General features: G+C 34.8%; 1 protein-coding gene across 1 annotated transcript in view; it reads right to left on the bottom strand.

Moving 5' to 3' along the window:
• Positions 1-16,644, bottom strand: part of KCNQ1 (potassium voltage-gated channel subfamily Q member 1) — a 377,953-nt gene that overhangs the window by 244,969 nt on the left and 116,340 nt on the right. Inside the window, exons 7-12 of the mRNA XM_026668287.2 lie at positions 15,767-15,877; positions 14,389-14,484; positions 13,853-13,981; positions 11,605-11,749; positions 9,331-9,387; positions 8,223-8,343 (exon numbers count right to left, since the gene is read on the bottom strand). Of these exons, the coding sequence (XP_026524072.2) occupies positions 8,223-8,343; positions 9,331-9,387; positions 11,605-11,749; positions 13,853-13,981; positions 14,389-14,484; positions 15,767-15,877 (659 nt within the window). The remainder of the gene's footprint in view (positions 1-8,222; positions 8,344-9,330; positions 9,388-11,604; positions 11,750-13,852; positions 13,982-14,388; positions 14,485-15,766; positions 15,878-16,644) is intronic.

Genomic DNA, 16,644 nt, shown 5'->3' with positions numbered 1-16,644 from the left:
AGTCTCCCCTGACCTTTAAATTTTATACTATTATATAAAAGACTACGATAAACTCCTTTAAAACCAGTTAGATCATGTGCAGTCAAGTGACTTTGGAAATTGGGCAGATCGTGTACAACTAAAATTGTTTTCTTAGTTATCATATGGAGTCTGGATTTTTACAGCATGCTAAGATTGAAGCAAGGAGACCCATTAGCCTCCTACAATGTAAGGGGCCAAAAAGATTAGTACTTTACTATATGTATTTGGTTTCATAAATCATAGAACACTGTGATTTGGTCTGCCTTGGGAGCATGTTTCTCAATAGGCTGTATGCCTGTTAAACTATCAGAAGTTGCATACACCCCATTGCTAAGACACAACGTGGCTTGTTTGGCTTGGATTTAGCCTGATGTGTAAATACAATCTATCCTGGTTGGGTCAACAAGCTGTGGTTAAAATTGTGACAATGTCTGAATCCAGTTCTCCCACTTCTTGTCTCTCTCTGTATGGATGCACTTTTGGAAAAACACCCCTGGAGAAACATGCCCAAAACATCTTAAACATTTCTTTTGAATTCTAACTTTAAATCTGAGCTTACATTTAAACAAAATGATATTCTTGAGCAAATTACCAATTGGTTACTAGTGCTGATCAACTGTCAGAGGAACAAAATCCATAGCTCAGATACGTTCCATGTGTTTTGGAGAATATTCACAGGGTGAGTGAGGAAAAAGTCATAGGGCAGCAAGCAAAGTCCTGTTGAGTTAGCAGAAGTCAACTTGCATAACACTGCATGTAGTTCTCACTTGTTAACATAATAAATGTAGTACTCTAAGCCAAATGCTATGTACATCACAGCCAAAAGCCATTTCTCTCATAACAGTAAAGCCAAATCCACTGACTACAGCAATATAAATAAATACGAAACATCGTGCCTCTTCTTATCTCTCCTCCAAAACTTTTTGTGACTTCCAAAATAAGCTAATATTTCAGAACAAAGAACAAAGACAGCGGCTTTTTACATTTTGATTAGATGAGCCCAGCACTTCTGAATAAGAAAGCACCTGGATACTACTTTAATTACCACCAATAAAAATATACTGCTATTTAGAAAACATAAAGCATAATGTGAAATTACATTGGGAAAGAAGCAGTGTGTTTACTACTTAAAGGAAGTGGAACATCTGCATTTAAACGTTATTACAAAGTATTACGTGATGCGTTCATCAAATATATAACAAGGAAACATAATTCTTTAACTTTTTAAAGGTGCTTTGTGAATTCAGAAAATAACATTTATAAACATTTGATATTTGGGGCACTGATAGAACAATATCAGTTTCAGTATTGATTCTAGAATAAATTAATAAGCTGAACTTAATGACAGTGCAGCACGGAGAATACTTGCCTATAAAGTCACCAAGAGTCGGACGCAACTAAATGATTAAAACAACAATTGTATGATAAAGTTTCAACTATAGTTCCTAATGTGAATCATATTTTGGGTTTCTATTTATGAGGATGTCCTCATTCACATTTCAGCAGCTACTCTTTTAAAGGCCTCTTTTACTCTATTCAATTTTGGGTACACTTTCCCCACCTTTTATATTTATGTATATGTTTCTATAGCAGGGCTGTCAAACTTGCAGCCCGAGGGCTAGATGTGTCACACGCTGGCCACGCCCATGCCAGGTTTAGCAAAGGGGAGGAAAGTCCCAATATGTCACATGACAATGCCTTGATGACGTGAGTTTGACACCCCTGGTCTTTAGCCTCCTGCCTTTCTTCCTTTTCCATAAATGAAGCAATTTTCCTCATATCAATTGCATCACAGATTTTAAAATGGACACATAAAGGCACAGCAGTGTCTTTATCAAACTAATATACAGTATGTGGTTAGCCTTGCAAGAGCATTGTCTAAAGTGATGGATGAAATACCATCATGCAGCCAAAATACAACTAAACAAAAAAGAGGATAAAATTAAACTGCCCTTAAAGCATTTGAACATATGATGGGAGAGCATGCCACTTCCTCCTGCGTGATCTTTGGCTGGGTGCCTGCCTGCTTCATACTTGCAAATCCTTATGGCCAATGAATGATAAAGTTGTCTGTATTCAAATCACAATTTCAATGTTGTTAGTTGCAATGTAAACAGAGTGCTGGGGACAGCAGGTCAGTCATTATATCTGACCACTTGAAAGTGAATAAGCCGTATTTGCTCAGACTTTACAAGACCTTTAGAAATAAGAGAGGAAGATAAAAGCAAGAATCATTTACAATATGAGCTATCCAGTCAGTGCAAACAAGGATCCTAGTACACAGATAAGTACAAATGTTTGCTCTGAGCACCATGTACTTTTTAAATTCAAGCACTGTCTCAAAATAACAGATGTGACAGACAGGCTGCTGATCCTTAAATACCAATAAATGTTGAAAAGTGCAACAATTATGTATTCTATATCACTCCTTTCAAATAAATCTAAGCAACTTATGAGTCCTATACTGTATCCCCATCATCATATTACATAAGACTAATAAAAACATACACCCAAGCTGAAAATATAAACACCCACAATAACATTTTTTACTGCACACCCCCTGCCAATCAAGAGGGAGAGAATTGCATTCATCTTGATGCCTTAAGAGAAAAGCCTAACAGAAAATTCTCACTTTGGAGCACCACAACATCTCATCAGGGATGGAAACTTTTAGCATACAAATCTTGGACAAAATATTCCATTAGGAGGAGGCACTCCCATAGATAACCAGTCCCCAAGCCATACAGGAAATCAATCTATTCCCCAAATTTGCTTCATTTGAAAATTTAAAAATAGCAAAAGGTAAAAAAAAAAAAAAGGTAAAAAGATAGTCCCTCTTTGGACAATTTAGAAATATTAAGTATAAATAAATATAAATAAAAATAAATCTTGGCACTGTCATGGACACAAGCATATTTTGGAGAGGCAACATTGCAGAAATGGGTTACCAGTCATGAATTTTCCACATAAAATAACATATATATATCCTATTATCTGAAAATGTATCATTTCCATAACTAATAATGAGAGAGGGCTGTGAAAAACATGCGAAAAACATCTGTGAAAAAATATGAAGAACATTATTTTAGCAAGGGCGTTTAACTCACATCTTTTGTTTTCAAAAATAAATATCTGTTTTATTTATTATTTTATTTACTTGATTTGTCAATCGCTTACAAAATAATAGGTATAAGTATAAACATGAGTAAGAATACAGAAAATAGGTGCGATTAAATGGGGACAATAGGACAGGGACGGGAGGCACGATAGTGCACTTATGCACGCCCCTTACAGACCTCTTAGGAATGGGGTGAGATCAATAGTGGATAGTTTAAGGTTAAAGGAGTGGGGGTTTGAGGATGTAACAACAGAGTCAGATAGTGCATTCCAGGCATTGACCACTCTGTTGCTGAAGTCGTACTTTCTGCAATCAAGTTTGGAGCTGTTAACATTGAGTTTGTATCTGTTGTGTGCTCTTGTATTGTTGTGGTTGAAGCTGAAGTAGTCATTGACTGGTAGGACATTGTAGCAGATAGTTTTGTGTACTACGCTTAAGTCCAACTGTAGGCAGTGTAATTCAAGATTGTCCAAGCCCAAAATTTCAAGCCTGGTGATATAGGGTGTTCTGTTGCGAGCAGAGGAGTATAGTATTCTTCTCGTGAAATACTTCTGGACTTGCTCAATTGTATTAATGTCTGATATACAGTGCGGATTCCAGACAGATGGACTGTATTCGAGTATTGGTCTAGCAAAGGTTTTATTTGCCCTAGTTAGCAATTCAATATTTCCAGAGGAGAAGCTTCGTAAGATTAGATTTACAACTCTTAATGCCTTTTTGGCAATGCTGTTACAGTGAGCTCTGGCGCTTAGGTCATTTGATATGAGTACTCCTAGGTCCTTGACAGAGTGAGGGTCATCAATGAGGTCATAACTGCCTAGTTTGTGTTTGGTGTGCTGATTTTTTTTACCAATGTGTAGGATGGAGCATTTGTTGGTCGAGATTTGGAGTTGCCAATTGTTTGACCATTCAGACATCAAGGTCACTTTGAAGAGCAGTAGCATTGTCAGTGGTGTTGAATAGTTTTACATCATCCGCGAAGAGGACGCAGTTGCTTATAAGGTGATCACAAAGATCATTTATATAGAGTATAAAGAGTTTGGGTCTTAGAATGCTGAATTATTTTCTGAATTATGAGCCTGAATTATGAGAAGAGAGCCTTTGGAAAATTCCCCTGTGTAAATAAAGCAAATAAAACCACTCTAATCACAGACTGAAACCTAGCATGACTGAAGAGTACCTAAATAGAGTATTTAAAGTATTTAGAGTACCTAAATAATCTTTTATCTATCTATCGTAACTATTTATTTATAAGATTTATTTTGTGGAAGCATTAAAATATGATTCCCTACTTGCAGTATACCATGGCACATTCCACTCAAGTCACACAGCAACAATCCCCAACAATTCTGGTGGCTTTCAAGAATGGACTGGACAGCCATTTGTCTGAAATGATATAAGGGGGTTTGACTAGATGACCTCCAAGATCCCTTTCCAACTCTGTTATTCTATGACTTCTAATTCCAAAATGACCACCATCACGTACCAGTGTTCGAATACCAGATGAAAATACATAAATTGCAGCTTTTATATCATGACACTGTACCCATTTTATTATTTGTTCCCTGGCAGATGCCCACATTTTCACTTACAGTCAACAAAGGAAGACTACAGGAGATATAATCATCATCTTCTTTTAACGTTCCCTTAATCCCTTGCAGGATGGAGTCTGAGCAACTGAATGGAGCTAGCAGACTGTTTAATGGCCCTTCCTGTCACCAATGTGGAGTTTTGTTCAGCAGATATATTCTCATTGGGCTTGGAGAGAGAAATATCTGCCTCTAGCTAGGATCGAACTCACAGCCTCCTGATTGTGAGGCGAGAGCTCCACCTCTAGGCCACCGCACCACTCCACCATAGGAGATAAATAGCCAGAAAAAATGCAAATGGCAAGGAATACTAAAGATAGGCGTCCCTCTCTTGTATTTCCTGAAGCTCCAGCATAGTATTTACATATGCAACTAGACTTCGGGCATTTGTAGATGATTGAGGAAAATTACTTTTCTTCTTCCCCATTTAAATAAATTCATACATACTTGTTTACCTGAAGAAAAATTCTCCTTCTTAGGAATGTTTAGAAGAATATTTGCAAGGCAAAATAATGACTTTTAATTCTTATTTATATTGCTTGTTTTCCATACTGGAGGCTCTAGCAGCTGCAGTATGAAAATGAACCATATTTTGTGGAATTATCTGGGGGATTATCTGACAGAGAATATTGGATCTCTTTTTTGCTTTCTCTGATTTTACTACATGGGGGAAGAGTTAAGATAATATCCCTTTGCTTGCACCTTAAAATCTTTGTACGAGAGGGGAACCATGGAGCAGATAAGAGCATTCTAGCAGTGCAATTTTTTCCTATGTTTATTTCTCATATATTTTACTGAAATAGAATTTGCTTTTAAAAGGAAAAATCACATTACTCCTTTTGTTTACTTGCAGAGCAGCAAACATATGTATACCAACCATCTATCTCTCCAATCATTTTTCTAGCAGCTTGCAGTTTTCCTGGTTCTCGTACTTTGGTTAAATTCCAAGGAGAAACCTTATGTGGAGCACTTCCCATAAAGCGTTAGGTGAGATGGGCGGGATAGAAAAGGGAGGGAGAGGGGGAGGAAGTTATTTTCTCAAATTGGGAAGTGTGTGTTTTGAGTTATGAAAAGCTAAACAATAGAAAAACCACAATACTACCACAGTAGCTGTCTCTATCATTTCCACCAATTAATGAAGCTCAAAAATTCCACCAGGAGACATTTGAAAGGAATTTTCAAGCATCTGAAAGCAATGGAGAAAAAGAAATTTGTATTTTGTAAGAGAAATAAACTTGGGAAAAATTGCCAGGCAGATTTGAACATGACATTACTGGAATCATCAGATTTGAACATGATATTACTGGAATCTTAGTCATTGAGCTGCTCTGAGACCACTTAGCCTAGGCTAACTATCTGTCATGTGTACTGTATCGTTTCTTTTTACCTCCAAAGAAGAAGCAACACTTTCCAGTTATATACCCCAGTGACTCTTATACCCGGAAATGTTGGGAAAGAAGCTTATGGATATTTATTTTACTTATTAATGAAATTTATGTGAAGTTTATATAAAATTTCCATGAGATAAATTTATTTATTTTTAATTGATAACGAATCATTACAACAAAATGAAGATTCCTGCACTCTGTAATACAACATAGTGAATTGGAAAAATATTTTGGGGGCAAAATATAATAACAGAACTTTGTTAAGTGAATTTCATAGATCTAGATAACAACTGTTGCAACTAGCTGAGGTCAGAAATGAAATACAGACCTATTAGTATAAACAAAAGCCTCTCCTTGATACCACATTCCAAAATCAGGAAAACACATTCACAAACTGTTGCGCATTTGCACCGGTAGTCGTATATTGAATCATGTGATAGATTCTTCTGCTTTCACCTTTCCAAATATGCTGCCCATATGCTGAATAAATACACCGGGTTTGAAATAGAGGGACTCTGGAGGCCTCGTAAATCGTGACATTTTCACAAGGCTGCTGCCAGTTTACTGTTCCTTATTTTCTCAGATACCCGATGTACTTGCAGTGCCATTGACAAGTTTGAACTGCACAAGTTTATCAATCCTTTCAAACTAAGTGGAAACAGATATTTTAAACACATTCCTTAATCTGACTTATACCAGGCAAGTTTCCTAATGGTGCAGTAGGTAATCAATATTGTTGTCAGTTGATTTATATTGCCTGTCAAGGAGAAGTAATTTTACGCTTTCAGGTGAAACCTGTTTGCAGATACTCTTGACTGAGCGCATGCCTCCAATCCACACAGCAGCTCTTGTGCACACCTTTGTGGTTATGGAATCAGTTTCTTTCATATATGCTCATTTCCAAGGCCCATGGGACATATTAATTTATATGCAGTGCTGCAGTCCAAAATTCAACAGCACATTATTCTTACCAGCTGCAAAGGCCTTCCTTTCTACCAAGAGTTTACAATGGTATGCAGCTGGGCCTATAAAATATTATTCAGGGTGATGCACCTTTTATACAGCATGGATCAAGCTGTACAAAGCTGCATTTGATCTGACTTTGACATGTGAACTGGTGCGTGCAGGTTGAGCTGATGCTTGGATTGTATATACCACGAGACATTTTAGAATATATCCATAAAATATTGTATAAGAAAGCCACTTGTTAATTTTAAAATGCTGGTTTTCAGAAGTTTAGCAGAACACAAATTAGAATTAAATGAAAGAATATTCAGACCAGACCATAAAAAAGCTTTCTTGACCAAGGCCTTTAGAACCATGCTACTGTATTGTTACTCATGATATCTGAAACTTTAATTATGTAGAATTTTGTGATCAGTAACCACTTCTGTGTGTATTATATTGTAAATGTGTAATCTATGCAAGATCTGCACTTTTCTTTTTGTATTCAGATAGATAATTAATTAATTCATTGTAATATTTTCAGAGTCTAAGAATATATTTATGATGTTAATAGGATCAATCCAAAATTGTAAGAGAGGGCAGTTTAGCCAAATGCAGCCTAGAGACTTCCATTAAAGTTGAGCAGTTCATTCAATGTTCACACCTAAGGCAAGTTTCTATATGTTCCCCTCTTATTCATTTATTATGATTTGTAATCAATACCAATTTTTAACTCTCCCAACAGGTTAAAGAAATCTGTATAAAACTGTATTCAACAAAGGACAAAAGCCTTGGCCAAAGGATTTTGAATATTACAAAACTTATGTAACATGTCAGAAAAGACATAATTTCAGTCTATTCCATTTAACTAGTTTGTCCTAGTAAATCAGCAGGAATGCATGTTCAATATTAATTACATGTCATCCAAAAGCAACACAGTTCTTTTTTGCTTTGTCTAATCAAAACATTAGTTTCACATTAAAAGCAATATCCTAAATATATTTTGCACAACTTGTTGGATAGGCAACGATAAAATTCACGCTTGTTCCATTAGACCTACCTGGGAAATTCTATACAACCTTGTTCTAACAATCACAGTTTATCTTCTTTTAGCTTGCACTCTGATCAGGGGTTAATGGTATTCAGGATTCTGTGACTTACTGTGAGATGTGAGTTATTGGAGTCAGCAAAGTCTCCCCTTCCAGGTCAAGTTCATCAGCAAAGCTGTTTGTTCTAATGAAAGATCCTGTATGTGGCTCTAAAAATGGAGAGTTCCTTTTAACTGTGGAAGAAAAAGAGGCAAGTAAAGGTTATCTGTATCTAAGGGCTACAAAACATTTTAAAAGCTGTAAAATATCGAGGAATATAGAGAAAACAATTAAAAGGCAGAATCAAATGTAAGTTTATAATTAGAAGAAAATGGTATCCCTGCCTAGGTGCATACAAAGAAAAGGAGAACATGAGGGGTTTTTGCTCTGGAATTATGTTATAAATGTCTGTCCCTATAAACTATTTTTCCCCTTTGGTAATATAGAAACAGTGCTTTTAGATATAAGAACTCTATATATTAAACAAAAGCAAAAAAGTAAAATGAACCTTAAAAGATATACAGTATTCTGCTTCAGCAATTGTGGATATTAGCAAGCTTAACAGGTGGAATTTTATGACAAAAATAAAAGCATAACACCTTAAATTATTAAGTATAAATCTACTTAAACTAGGGTTTGTGTATTATATTATTGGATATGCCCAGTAACTTGCAATACTTTAGGAACAGAACAAGTTATATATATTTAAAATGTTCTTAACAATAGCACTTTTTCTCAAAAATCTTATAAATTTGAGGCATGTCCATCTAATAGACACTGTGTCTAGGGCTTACAAACTCCTAATCCAGTGCCTTAACCACTTGCTTAAACTTTTATTGCTTACTGTGACCGATTTCCCAAAAACTAATGATGCATAAGGCCAGGCAATTTTGTTATAACCCTCACCAACTAGATTATTATCACAATGTGATAATATTTAGGGCCTATAAGGGTTTTAGTGTGATCCTGTGCAGAGTGTAAGCAATCTTTTTTTCTATTAAGAGATGTACTTTCTCAGAGATAATCTGTCAGAAACACTTAGGTTGAAATATGTAGTGCAAAGAGTAATTTTGACTGTGCAAGATGATTTCCATGCTAGGGGATCTGTACTAAATATGCCAACCTCCAGGTTCTCAACCAGGCAGTTCAAGAGAATGAAAGCAAAGAGTAGCTGAGTTTACCTGGAGAACTGGGAGATGGTTGCTCTGTAGTAAAGGATGTCCAGGAATGCTGTCGGTCTGAATAAACAGATGAAAAGGACAAGAGGGAGTGGACAGAACAGGGAAACAAGAGAAGGAGAAAGTGATCTAGGGAGCCTGTTACAGTATCGAAGCCACAATTAAGAATACAAGAAAGAAAGTTTTAAAATTATCATTTCAATTAAAACAATGCTAGTAAGACACATGCATCAACTGTGTCATTTGTGTATTATACAAGTGCCAAATAAAAATACAGAATCTTGCCCAGCATATTCTAATAAACAGTGCTACAACCCTGTCTCTCTGTCCAGACATCAAGAGAGATATACAATCACAGGCCTCAGCAGTAGCTTTCATATCTATCCCCCACTTGCATTTCATAAGGCTCTGTTCAAGCAGACCTTTGACCTTGGATGACTGAGAGGTGATGTTTTTTTTTTAATGTTTGTAGCATGCTGATATATTTAGTTGCTTTGTTGTACACCATCCAGAACAGGAGCTATTGGGATGGTCTACAAATATTAACATTCTAACATAAAAAAATTAAGAGAAAAAAAAAAGGCAGTGATAGCATCCAGGGCTCTTCTTATCCTGAAGAAATTTAATCAATTGATGGAATCTGTAGAAGATAATTCTCCCTCTGCATCTAGACCCCCATGTCTCCTTGGTGAGTTTCGGAACTGGAAAGGGGAAATGTGACTTTTGCTTCATTAGGTAATATTTTTGGTGCAAGAGCACTGAATCCTTAGCCACTGAATAAACATACTGAACTGACCTACCTACTTCTTACAATTATAGGAACGAGAAAGGCACTTACCAGGTCATCTTAAAAATAAACTGTTTTCCTCTTTTAATAGGTGAATTATAATAATAGGAAGATGGCAAATGTTGCCAATTTTGCTTCCTATACTTCATGCTAAGTTAATAAGTAGCGAGAGAGTATGGAAATCATGGCAAGCAATGTTAAGATTCAGAATCTAGCATGCTATAGGTAAAGAGAGCTTCGTTAACTTACCAAGAAATTTTAACATGCCTGTTTCTCCTGTATACTTGTAAGAGTTTCAAGAGAACAGAAGACAGGGAGAAGGGGAGGGAAAAGAATAGATGTCAGAAGAAAAGGAGATTTTTGGTCCAAAAACTGGAGTCAGCATCTTGTCTTTTAAATATTATAAATCCCAATTAAAGATTAGTATCAGTTGTGCCCAGAAAGCAATGAAAGAAAGCTTTAACATGTTTTGACTTGCATAATCTATTCAGAAATCCAGAACTAGATGTGAACTTATAACCTGATACATATTCAAATGTGCCGTTTTCACAGATAGTTGTTTTCTATTTCTTGTTTTTAAAAATTGCAACATATCTGCATGAACTTGTCAAATATGTTTTTAAATAAAAAAGGATATAAAATGTCCAAATGTTCAAATCTAAGAAGCAAGTGTGTATTACATATATATGTATGTGTATGTGTGTGTGTACACATACACACACACATGCAAATATACATATAGCACACCAGCATTATAAATATGTAATTTTAAAAGTATTTTCTACAGTTTTTTTGTTCTAAAATACTTAGTTCTAAAATGAATAAAAAGAATCAAGCTATTATTGTATAAATGTATTTTCAGAGAGGAATGGATTGCAGATGTATATTGTAATTTGTTGAATCTAAATACATGCAAATATTTGAGTGATGAGACCATTTTAAAAAAATTTAATCAACTCTCACAAGCTAAATCATTTTTTTAAAAAAAATAGGGACCCTTGTCCAAAACAACTTCCTAAATAGAAATTATATGTTATTTTGTAGATTAATGCTGGGATTATTAAAACCACAGATCCATAAAACTTTTCCATCTGATATCCTTAGACACAATTATATCTTTATATCATCAGACAGACAGAAAATTGTAGTCATTGGCATTAGAATGGAAAAAACTGAAAAATATATTCATATGCAAATGAATATATTCATTTGCAACCAGTTACAAAAATGCTGAAAATGATATATGACATAATAACATTGAATTCGTACATTATTTATGACCAGTGTTTCTCAATCTTAGCGACTTTAAGATGTACGGAGTTGGAGTCATTATTACAGCTACAATATACATTTTAAGACTCAGATGTAAATAACATGGTTTGGTCAGGTTTAAATTGTAACTCCTTATTTTAAGGCATGGAAATATGAGTCTTTCCAATTTGATGGTCATTTTACTTCTAGGAAACAAATAAAATAACTGAAAGTCTTACCAGAATTTTCATAGGAATCCATAGGAAAAATATCAGTTTTCCTATCTTCCAACACACGGTCAAATGTGATTTGTGGAACAGGTAAAATCTTATCAGGAGAAAGTGATCCATTATCCTTTTCTGCTTTGGTTTTCTTCTTTTTTACCTAACAAAACAGAAACAAATATTCTTTTAAAAAACAAACCCCAATCCTTTAAATCATCAGCATAGTATAATTTAAAATTAGAGGAAAAAACTAGAGAAATTACAACATATGCGAATATTATACAATTTAACCTCCATTTTCTTTAATCTAGTGAGATTATTCCAATCATAAAAGAGTAAATAAAGAGTAAAATGTTCTAACCATTATAATTCAAAAGGCACATATTTCTGCTTTAAACTGGCATTTATTATCATGGATCTTCACTGTGCAATTATTCAGAAAACTCTAGTATTTTTACATTAAATGATCACAGTCATTAATAAAGTCTAAATGAGGTGATGACTTGACTCACTATTCCTTCCTTCCTTCCTTCCTTCCTTCCTTCCTTCCTTCCTTCCTTCCTTCCTTCCTTCCTTCCTTCCTTCCTTCCTTCCTTCCTTCCTTCCTTCCTTCCTTCCTTCCATCCATCCATTACTATAACAAAATTAAATTGCTTCAGATGTCCTTAATAAGGAATTGTTTACCCAGCTCAATATTATTTCCTGAGAAATAATAATGGCATTGAACTCCTGGATAACTGATGGGAGCAGCGATGGGATTCAGCCAGTTTGCTCCACTTTGGGAGAACTGGTTGCTAACTCTCTGAGCAGTTTGGTGAACTGGTTGTTGGAATAAATCATTAGGGCAGAGAACCAGTTGTAATTATTTGAATTCCACCACTGGATGGGAGTTTCAGGAGTTATTCTGTGAAATCATCAATAATAACCTATTGAGGCACTTGGAGTGCAGTTTGCAGGGGGCTGATGAGCCCTTAGGTCCCTTCCCGCTATGAGTCTATGATTCTCTGGAGGTAACATACAGAGTTTCATAAATGTTACCAAGGATCCATAACATTTTAGTTTGGTTCTTTGGTTCCTAGTAGCTATTTTTACTTTATTTTGAAGCACTGTCTTTAATCCATCTTAGAGTATTTAGATACCCAAATGCCTCTATCCTGTTTTCATTCTGGAAACTTTTTTAAAAAGATAAATATAACAGATTTATTTTATCTTTTTCACCTAAAAAATTCTAAATGGGAAACATCGATACTAAATTAGAGCTAAAACCACACATATAAATAAACAAAACAGAATTACTTTATTTGAACATTTGGTGGTGGTGGGGAACCACCCTGTACACAATTCCTCTCTACCTATTTAATTATAATTCTTTGCCAAGACAGAAAGCTTTAAAAAGAAATTATTTTCCCCTATCTTTACCCAAAGTATGGGGTGGAAGAGACTTCATAAATCATGTAAAATATCTCCTAAGTCTGTTGGGACTTTGTAATTGTAATTGTTAACTATGCATATTGTTAAAAAGTTGCCAGATTCATTGCTTTGCATTGCCAGAAATATTCTATTGAAAACATGAGATAGCTTCTAGGAAGAGCCCAAATGAAGTGAAATTTCCCCATTATGTTTCTGTATTCCTGTGAAATATATTCTACTGAATATACTACAAGATGCTGGCTCAATTATAAATGCATTTAGGTGGTATTCAGATGTAGATATTCAGACTGTACCTCCATTTACTGGACTTAGGGCACTTCCATGAAAGGAATAAACAGCAGAATATTTCAGGAGTATTGTATTCCCTTGAGCCATATTCCAAAACATTGTAAAACAACAGTTTGCCATTTGTTACCATTCCTCACAGTTTCACTAACTGCATATGCTTGATGCAGATTCTCCTAAATAAAATCTTTTGAAGGATAAAATTGCCCCCACCCAGGGTTCTGCTTGTCACTGAAACAAGAGAAGTTTTTATGTATTTTGAAGCACTGAACAGAGAAGGAAGCCACAAAAGATAACACAACTCTCCACAATTTTGTCATGTCAGGTAGGCAGGCTGACCAGCCTCACATGTACCAGACTAAAACTACATGAAAAATAATATCTTCTGCATGGATGTTTTATTTTGGAGAGACTTCTGGTCAAAATATTGAACAAGGCTTTGTACCAATACATCTATTTGATGAGAAAGAACTTCATTTCCATCCAGCTTTAAATATTAAGTTATTCAATCAAAAATGTCAAATGAAAACAAAAAGGTATTCATTACCGACACCATCGCTATTTTCTTTGGCTTGGGACTAGGAGACAACAAGTGATAACTTCTGGAAGGCTTTTTAATATATATTTTCCATGTGGAAGAATCTGGGTTTTCTGATGCGTAGCACCTCCAGGCTGTCTAAAATATTTGTTCAAAACACACAAAAGATGAAAGTTAGCAAGGAAACAGATATGCATCTCTCAGATATTGTCTAGGTTGCATGGTTATATAAATAAACCAGGAATTGTAGAAATTTCAAAACAGAGGCAGAAGAGTGGAGGGATAAAAGAAAAAACATGTATCACTTATGAAGCAAAGAGTTACTGAGCATACTTTACATTTAGTTATTGAACAGGTCCAAATTTTAAAAAATGCTTCCTTCTGCAATAGCTGCAAATGAAAACTGGATGAAGACTGAAAAATCATCAGCCCAGTTTCATTAGTGGAAAAATAAAATAATCTTTCTGAGCAATGCTTGACATAAAAACACCAAATCTACCCTTTTAATAGTTGTAACACATGTAAGAAAACTAGTATTTAGGCACCTGGATGAGAGAAGCAGCTGCTGGAATTTGTCGGTTGAAATGCTTTTGCCTTTGTTTCTGTTGTACCTTCAGAGCAAAACCAGAACCAAGGATTCCCTGAGGAACAGAGGAAATTAGTAGAATAAACCAATCAATCAGTTACATAAGCGCCATTTCAAATATAAGGTTTGTGGTAAATTCAGCTACCATGGAATTTGGAGCAAAGGTTGAGATTTTAATGAATTTGGGCATGTTTATTGACAGCTGCATCATCCCTGAAATATCCAATTAGCTCTATTTGAAGTGGAATATTTTCAGTATTTTATACTCTCTAGCATTTGCATACTTAAGAATTGCACCGAGCGATTGTTGCATAATGTAAACTCACAGCATAAAAAGTAGATCTTATTCTTGCTGTTCATAATATATTTTACATATATGAATATTAACGTATATTTAAGTAATAAATCTGTGACATTCTGGGGTTGGTAACAAAATGCATACATAAATATCAGGATCTTTTGAATTGGTTTTGGCAGTGCTTTGAATTATTATTGCTGCAAAATGGCAACAAAACATTACAATTGTTGTTGTTGCTGCTGCTAACATATTTCCTTGATCACCCTCAACTTCTCAGTGGCTTAAGTTTCCTTTTTGAACAAATTCCATGCAGGAGGTTCACTCAGAAAATCCTCCCCTCAGGAATCAAATAAAGTGACATAAGCTAAGGAGACAGCAGAATACTTCAAGGAATTTTAAACCTATTTCTTGTGATTAATTGTGCAAGAGCCTTACATATTAAATGTGTTTCCTCCTTAAGAATTATCAAAAGCATATGTTGCCATCAAATTAAATGAAGATGGTAGAAAACAACTGCAGAATCTATCTATCTCTAATCTATATTACAAGTGTATGTTTGAATGTATGCATGTATATATGACAATAATGGAACACAAGATTGCAGGGAAATCACAGCATACTTAAATAGAGATCTAGGTATATCATACCAAATGCTCAGAAAAGTTTGAAGCGATAATTGTAACATCATGTTTTACTGATATAATGTTTATTATTGCCTTTATGTTTCCTGTTTTTTCCCCTCTCTTTAACTCATGTAAGCTGCCCAGAGTCATTTTGGAGTTGGGCAACAACCTAAATCTAAATCAACATTATTCCTTATTTTGTTTTTACAATTAATATTTTAGTTTTTGCCCTTATGGCAGGCAGTCAATATAACAAATCTTCACCTCTTGTAAGCTGTATTCAGTTCAGTGCAATGTAAAAGAAGTAGATAAAATTAATGTTTAGTTAATATTACATTACATAGGAGCTAATAAAAATCAGTCCTAATATATGTATGTACAACTTTAAAAAGTTTGGACTAATATAAACAACTTACTGCAGGCAAGGCAAAAAATGATATTGCAAATACAGAAAAGCAAGATGCAATAGTTTTTCCTATCCACGTTTGAGGCACCTTGTCTCCATAACCAATGGTTGTAACAGTTACCTGAAATCAAGAAATAAATATGATTACCCTGAGATCATCTAGCTTTATTAATATTTCAAATTTTCTAAAGTATATTTATGTATTATGAACTATATATTTTATAAACATTATAAATGTTTTTTATTGATAAGAAATTAGAAGTATTTTATAGCTACTTTACCTTGAAGTATGCAATGGTACTCTTTTCTTCAGAAAAAATGTATTTTAGGATATTCCTATATATACAAATTAATTAATAAGCTTGTAAGACTGTCTAAATTCAGAACAGCATCTGTCTTGTTTGTCCAGTCATTTTGCTTCTTACAGCACTATAGTGCTGGACTACAGGAATAAAGTGACTGAAATGGTCAGTTTTACCTCACTAAAAAAATAATCATAATTTTACAAAAATAATTTCACTTCAATTTAATTGTTAATTTTTAATCTTTTAAACAGAATTTCACAAAATTATCCTCACTTTATTATTTTTATAAATAACTCAAGGTGGCACACATACCAAATACTCCTTCTCCTATTTTCCCCATAGTAACAATCCTGTGAGGTAGGTTGGGCTGAGAGAGAAAATGACTGGTCCAAAGTCACACAGGTGGCCCAAAGTGGGACTAGACCTCTGAAGAGGTCTTCCTGCCATAGAGGACAGTAATCAGGTAGAATCGAGGTGTTTGCCTACACAGCACGCAAATGAAAATCACCACTTGCACCATCTCAAGTCAGAAAATGTTAATATGCAGCAGAAAAAGAGAAGTAGAAGTTGCCTTCCTGATGGG

This window comes from Notechis scutatus, chromosome 1 (genome assembly GCF_049901735.1).
Source record: "Notechis scutatus isolate UNSWTSFEM ecotype Mainland chromosome 1, rNotScu1.2, whole genome shotgun sequence".
NCBI lineage: Eukaryota > Metazoa > Chordata > Lepidosauria > Squamata > Elapidae > Notechis > Notechis scutatus.
The sequence above is the reverse complement of the archived record's forward strand: the minus strand, read 5'-3'. Positions and strand labels throughout refer to the sequence as shown.